Source organism: Nicotiana sylvestris, chromosome 7 (genome assembly GCF_000393655.2).
Source record: "Nicotiana sylvestris chromosome 7, ASM39365v2, whole genome shotgun sequence".
Lineage (NCBI taxonomy): Eukaryota > Viridiplantae > Streptophyta > Magnoliopsida > Solanales > Solanaceae > Nicotiana > Nicotiana sylvestris.
This window is the reverse complement of record NC_091063.1, coordinates 150,592,127-150,599,465: the sequence shown is the minus strand read 5'-3', so window position 1 is coordinate 150,599,465 and position 7,339 is coordinate 150,592,127. Positions and strand designations below refer to the sequence as shown.

Here is a 7,339-nt window from a genome sequence, read left to right as displayed (position 1 = left end):
GATTTTGGGTGGTAATGATAATGCCCAAATCCATTTAAAGTTTTCAGTTTGGTGGTGTTGATTTTGATTTTAATTATTGTATAGGGACTTGATTGTGAATTTTCCATGAGGTGTTAGTCCCCATACAATTTTATCGAAGGTGTTTGGGTTATGAAAGGGTTGAATATAAGCGTGTTCCAATTGTTTTGCTAGATGCGTTAGTAGTTCAAACGGAAGGGCTTGGATGTTAATTTGTTGTTGTGTTAAGTAGTGTTTGATAGTTGAATTTTGGTCGTGCAGTTCTTATATTTTTGTTTCTTGATTGTATTCACTTCCAAATACTTATTCTTTTAACTTCAAGTTTAAATACTTCTTTTTTCGGTTCACCAAATATTTGCTCAAACGCCTATTGTATTTGACAGACAAATGATTCCTTAATAAGAAGGACATCAATTAATTAAACAACTTATAATGCATTATGGATAATAGAGAAATACCGTACAACTTTAACCTTAAAATTGTAGATCTCAAGGGACTTTGATAATTACATTATCAAGACCTCAAATAAAGGGCAAAATTTGATTAGTACTATAAAAGATCCTCGAAGCTAGCAAAAGACATCTTAATAATCATGCCATAATAATCTTTTATGGTATGGTTTTAATAAATCCAAATAAACAATCCAAGATATGACTAATCATCATGAATCTAGCAACCTTAAAAGAAAATCACACCAGAAAATCCAACAGCTAAGCAACTCCAACTAATGTTGAAATTAATTTCAATTGCACCATAAAGGAACGTGGTGGGATGAATAAATAAAATTTCTCCATCTTTAATAAGTGATCTGGAATTCGAGGAACTTAAGACAAAGAAATGAAGAAACTTCCAATGCAAAGTACTTCCATCTTTAATTGCTCATATCTAATTACATATCGTATCTTCTAAAAATAGATGTCTTAAATTATTTGCCGTTTTAAAAATTCAAGACAAAATTAATTATTCTCCCCTCCCCCATTTTACCCTTAAAAGTAGTAAATGTTCTTGAAGACTACTCCTCAATTATGGAGTAAATATTTAGTAGAAATGACACCAGATCATGCGCGAAGCTACATGTTATAAAGGGTGGTCAACTGACCATCCTTCGTCGGAAAATACACTGCGTATATAGGTAAAATATTAGATTTTAGAAGTATATAACATATATTGAATACTCTTTCTCGGAGAATATTTTTCACTTCTTTCAAGCTTGAACACCCTTGAGTAAGTTTCTGGCTTCGTCATTGCACCAGATAACTATTCTAAAGTGCTATTTAGGAATTAGCCTTGAACACCCTTGAGTAAGCTTCTGGCTTCGCCATTGCACCAGATAACTATTCTAAAGTGCTATTTAGGAATTAGCCAGTGCATCCTGAAATTTAGTTTTTTAGTTCAATTTTTCGGACAAAATGTCTTGAATTGTCATGAAGTTAGATTTTTAGTTTAAATTTTTCGGACAAAATCAGTATTGACTAATCTTTAAATAACAAGAATGATTATTTGTGCACTTGCCCCAAAAATTTAATGAAGAGAGATTATATTCTAAGATAAAAATAAGAATAAAATAGTCAAAAATTACTCATAATTAATATTTTCTTAACAGGTATACAAAAAAAAAGTACGATAAATAATTTGAGAGTTAATTTCAGCTGTAAACAGGTTTGGTTGATAATTTACTGATCAACTAATAAAGCTACTTTTAGTGTGTAGTAAGTAAAACTTTTCCCATATTTTTGAGTGTCTTGGTCCTACTACAAGACCAAGTCAACCTTCTATGGCTTTTAGCAAAATGGTCAAAAAAAGGCTTCTTCTAAGAAAACCAATAGAGAATCGAGAAAGCAATAAAAATCTCCTTTTCACCTGTAACTTTCTTTGACATAAATTTAGTTCAAGCCCACAAATTGAAAAATGATTACAACCCCAGTTCAGTAGAGAAAGTTTGCAACTTCCATTGGCTTTCCTACTACTTTATCTTTACAACTAAGCTATTTGCTTTGGAGAAATACAAGCATTAGATAAAAATGAAAAAATTGTTAGTTCATATTGGATCTAAATTTGGTTCTCTGAGCATATTGCTATGAATTCTTGAAGTTAGTGGTTATACGTTTTTTGGCTTGTGGAGCTATAAAGTTGGAATCTTTTTGAGGTTTTTGCTCTAATGGGGATTTGTCTGAGCAACCAAATCAAAGCTGAGACTACAATTTTTACTGGTACAGGTATTTCACTTCAACCATCTTCTTCTGCAATTTGATTCTGTACCATTTCTGTGCTTTCCTGAGCTTGGTGGGGTGGGGGACCAGAATTTCTAAAGTATGATCTTATTTGGTTATTATTATTATTATTATTATTATTATTATTATTATTATTATTATTATTATTATTATTATTATTATTATTATTATTATTATTATTTTTCTTCAGTTTATTCCCTTTTTTTTTGGTTACTTGTATGCACTAGTAGTACTATAACAACATCAACTTAACCGGACATCTCGGGTTCGAGCCTTTGATATGAAATCGCGCATTTGTTAGGAAGCGTTTTACCCCAATGCGGGACTTTCCGGCGCGAATCCGAATTTAGTCCGGCCCCAATGCATGTACCGAACACCGGGTGGGAAACCCAAAAAAAAAAACAGCTTCAACTTAGTACTCCTGAAGTTCAATTTGGTTAATTCTGGCTCTATATGGTTCAAATGATTTGCTTGCTTCAAGAAATGAAAAAATTTGAAAGAAGAAAGAAGAAAGAAGAAAGAAAGGTAAATTAAAAACAGAAGGATGCCCTTAAAGTTGCTGAGGAGCTTACCAAAAATATAAATAAATAAATAATAAAGAAATGGTAGAGCTAGAGGATAAGGAAGAGAATTTGAGAAGCAGATTGATATTGGATTTTGCATGGTAAGTTATGGTGTCATGAAAAGTGCAGATTGCAGATTTGCAAAGGCTTTTCTTTCAACTACAGTAATAATGTTGTTGTGAAGGGTTTTGTTATATATATGGAAACTTTTGATCTGCAAAGATAGTAGTAATTGGCTTTTGTATGTGCATTTCATTTGTTGTTCTTAGGTGTCATTTGATTGCAACATGTAAATGGATTCTTTCAGGGATTGGTTCGAGAAATGTCAGTGGAAATGGTACTGAGACTAGTAATTCATATAGCAAAAGGTCATCAGGTTCCGTACCCCCCACTCCCCGTAGTGAGGGTGAGATCTTGCAATCATCCAACTTGAGGAGCTTTACTTTCAATGAACTTCGAGCAGCCACTAGAAACTTCCGTCCTGACAGTGTAGTAGGAGAAGGAGGTTTTGGTTCTGTTTTCAAGGGGTGGGTTGATGAGCAAACTCTTGTAGCATCAAAGCCTGGCGCCGGTATCGTTATAGCTGTGAAGAAGTTAAATCAAGAAGGTTTGCAGGGGCACCGGGAATGGCTGGTGAGAGCAATTTCGCCACTTGGATTTACAACATGATCTTAGAATTAATCCTCTTTTGAAGTTTGTTATGTACGAGCGAATGAATGTAATTTTGAACTATTATTACGTTGCCTATCTGCATGCTTCATTGTAAAAATCATACGTACTTATTATTGGCTTTGCATGGTACTTCATTGTAAAATTGGGGTAAATAATATGGTCAATAATGTTGTTATATAAGATTACTTAATTTGCATTTAGTTCGCAGTATGAATTTGTAACTTTCCAATTCAAGACAGCTAAATATTTTCAAGCAGGATAGCTGAATGTCTTTATGTTCTTGAACTTACAAAATTGTAGGCTGAGATAAATTATCTTGGTCAACTACGTCATCCGAATCTTGTAAAATTGGTTGGTTATTGCTTAGAGGATGATCACAGGCTTCTAGTCTATGAGTTCATGCCTAAGGGTAGCATGGAGAATCATCTATTTAGGAGTAAGTTCTGAATCTCTTTCCTATCTGCCAGTTTGGTTATTATGGTTCATCGGTCAGGCTTGTTAGATCTTAATATTAAATGAGGTTTACCTTGATTCAGGAGGTTCATACTTTCAGCCACTTTCTTGGAGCCTCCGTATGAAAATAGCCCTTGGTGCCGCGAGGGGCCTTGCATTTCTTCACAATGCGGAAACAAGTGTTATATACAGGGACTTCAAGACCTCTAATATCCTGCTTGACTCAGTAAGTATATCGCATGTTTAAGGGTAGCTTAGCTCTCTTTCATTCTCTTTGACCATCAATACGTTAATGCTATTGTTGTCTGCGACTGCTGATTTGATGCATTTGCTCTTATATTTCATATGTACAGAACTACAATGCCAAGCTTTCTGATTTTGGATTGGCTAGGGATGGTCCAACTGGCGACAAAAGCCATGTCTCTACGAGGGTAATGGGAACATATGGATATGCTGCTCCAGAGTATCTATCCACAGGTTTGTTATCCATGCCGCTCAGTTCCACTCCATTTTTTCCATCTGATGACATTATTTGTATAGTTCCTTTATGTGGTGTCAAGTTGCATTGGATAAATTTCTCGTGTTACATTCTCATCAACTCGTGTCGACCTGCAAATGTACTCTAATTTAGAGGTCATCTGAATTGATGAGAGCATTAAGTTGTGCCGATTTTACTTGTGTATTAAATAGACAGTAGCTGCATTTTACCTAACTTCATTGTTGTACATTGAAAATATCCTGCTCTCGCAGTTACATGAAAATTTGTACGATTGCCATGTTTATTACTCCCTCTGTTCCATTTTATATGATACCCTTCCTTTTTTAGTCTTTCTGAAAAGAAGAACATTTTTTTATGTTTGGATACACTTTAACTTTAAACTTCCCATTTTATCCTTAATGACATGCTCTAATATCCATAAGAATATCATGACATATTTAAAGATCTGTGCTCGTTCTTTCTTAAATTTTATGACCAGTCAAACACCCCATATAAACTGCAACGGACGGAGTAACTATAACTGTCACTATTCACTGCTCATTGAAATACAATGGCACATCTAGTTTCTGACCTCCATATGTTTCTCTTATTTGGAAGGACATCTTACTGCCAAGAGTGATGTATACAGCTTCGGAGTCGTTCTCTTGGAAATTCTATCAGGTAAGAAAGCAATAGACAAGAATAGACCAACAGGGGAACAGAGTCTTGTTGGGTGGTCAAGACCTTATTTGACCAGCAAACGTAGAGTTTTCCGTGTTCTAGATTCCCGGCTTGAAGGACAATATTCGCTCACTCGTGCCCTTAAGGTAGCAAACCTTGCTCTTCAATGCCTAGCCATGGACCCCAAGTCAAGACCAACAATGGACGAGGTGGTAACAGCTCTAGAACAGCTTCAGGAATCCAAAGATACAGCGAAAACTGATACTAACAAGGATCAGCAGTTAAATCGGCTTAGCAGTCAATCAAGTAGTGAACTCAACAGGTCATGCAGAAGCAGTTCAGAAGAGACTCCCCGTGCAGCAAGTTATCCTAGACCTTCAGCTTCGCTTCGTTCTATCTAAGAGACGGAAGTAACACACTTGGCGCGCCAGGTACTAGCATCCAATTTTAAGGAACTTCTGGCATATGTGTACCAAAATATTTGACAACATGTACAGTTTTTTTTTCTATTTTTTCTGTTTGCTTTGTCAGATTGCTGTTGAAATGAGGATTCATGAGATGTATAATGTATTGCAAGTAAAATTTTTGTTGTATTAGAAGTGCAGAGTTTTGCTGTAATAAGTTGTTTTTTCATGAGTTTAATATCAGTATTAAAGAAATTTTATACTATGGAAGTCACTAACAAAGAAAATAAGACAGGTTTACCTACTACAACAAGTTAAAATATACTGAATTGTAGTATAAAAATTTTCTATACCTTACCGTTAATGCATGTAAGCTATATTCCAATTTGTTTTTCACTTGATCAGCATGTGATGCAGAGACGAACCCATGTTTTGAGTAGAGGGGTCATTGGACCCCGTTAACTCCGGCAAAATTCAACATATGCGTGTATATATGTTGAGAACGGTCATACATTTTTTTTGAAATCCTTAAGATCATCAAAAGTCCCATGGCAGCACTAGTTGAGCAATAGGCTCATGTGCCTCCAGCTTGTAACCCTGAGTCAGGACTTGAGAAAAGTATTAGGTATTACTTATTAGTAATGAAAATGACAAAATGAGTTGTACTTCGATTTTTCTTGATAGTAGCTAAGGACTAAAATAATACATAGATAACTTGCCTTAACAGTATAAAACCTCCACCATTTCCTTTACCCCTAGACAACCAAATCTTACACCTTTATTTTGTTTAGTATTTTTTATTTGGATTGGTCTCCCCACCGTTATAAAAGAAGACGAAAAGAAGGGAGAGAAAATTGACTTTAGCGTTGGTTTGATCAAATCTAATCCATCAACTAATTATAAAGTTGTCTGAAATAGTCAACTGTTTTGCACCTTTTGGAAGTGACATATATAAGACTAAATCCATGATAATAAATTAATCTATTGTTTGATTTAAAAAACTTAATCTGTTGGAGGTTTGGTTAAAATAAATCAATTTTATGATCACTCGTTGAAGAGTTAAAAGACGGAAAAAGAAAGGGGAAAAAAATATTCTAACCTAGTTACTTGTGCATCAAATTTTAAAACTGCTATTTGATTAAATTTTGCCTAAAAATCAGATCATAGATTTTCTTTGAAATCTCCTTTTACGTGGGGTTGTCCCTGAATAGTTGACTGCAAGAAAGTTAGAAAAGTATTTTTGGTGATACTGAAATCTGATCTGTAATGAAGTTAATGTCCTAAACTAATTATGTAATCTATACTAGGAGAGCCAGAATTTGAACTTTATGAGTTTTAATTTTAGGATCGCGATATTATGTATTAGTAATTGAGTTTTAAATTTAACTTTTATACATATTTAATGAATTTCTTAATACAAACACAAAGTTTAGACTAAAGCTATTGAATCCCCGTAGCTAACCAGCCTTCTAGCACCTATTATAGGCATCTAGCGTATTTGTTTGGATCATCGGTTGAAGAGAGCCATACGTTATTTGACGTTCCTATATAATTATTAAAAGTACTAATAAAAGACTAGTTCTTTTCTGTTACCTAGGCAATATTGAGCAACACTGCTCTTGAATTAATACTCGAACTAATTTAGTTAGTTGATCTCATCGTGACGAAAGAGGTTTGTGCATTTCTTAATTACTTATAAGATTGTCATCTTCGTAGTAATTGTCCAACATTGTGCATGCATGATGTTCCTCTTTATATTTGTTTGTTAACCTTAGCTTCTGCAACTTATTTCTAACCAAACTGCTACGTCAACACATAGAAAAACATACTGTGTGAGAG

General features: G+C 34.4%; 1 protein-coding gene across 1 annotated transcript; it reads left to right on the top strand.

Annotated features, from left to right (window-relative positions):
* Positions 1–1,892: 1,892 nt before the first annotated feature.
* LOC104217825 (probable serine/threonine-protein kinase PBL11) lies at positions 1,893–5,765 on the top strand. Its single transcript, XM_009768157.2, has 6 exons — positions 1,893–2,234; positions 3,120–3,445; positions 3,785–3,920; positions 4,021–4,163; positions 4,291–4,414; positions 5,034–5,765. Exons 1-6 carry the CDS (start codon positions 2,177–2,179, stop codon positions 5,495–5,497), a joined length of 1,251 nt encoding a protein of 416 aa, XP_009766459.1. The 5' UTR covers positions 1,893–2,176; the 3' UTR covers positions 5,498–5,765.
* The last annotated feature ends 1,574 nt before the right edge of the window (positions 5,766–7,339 follow it).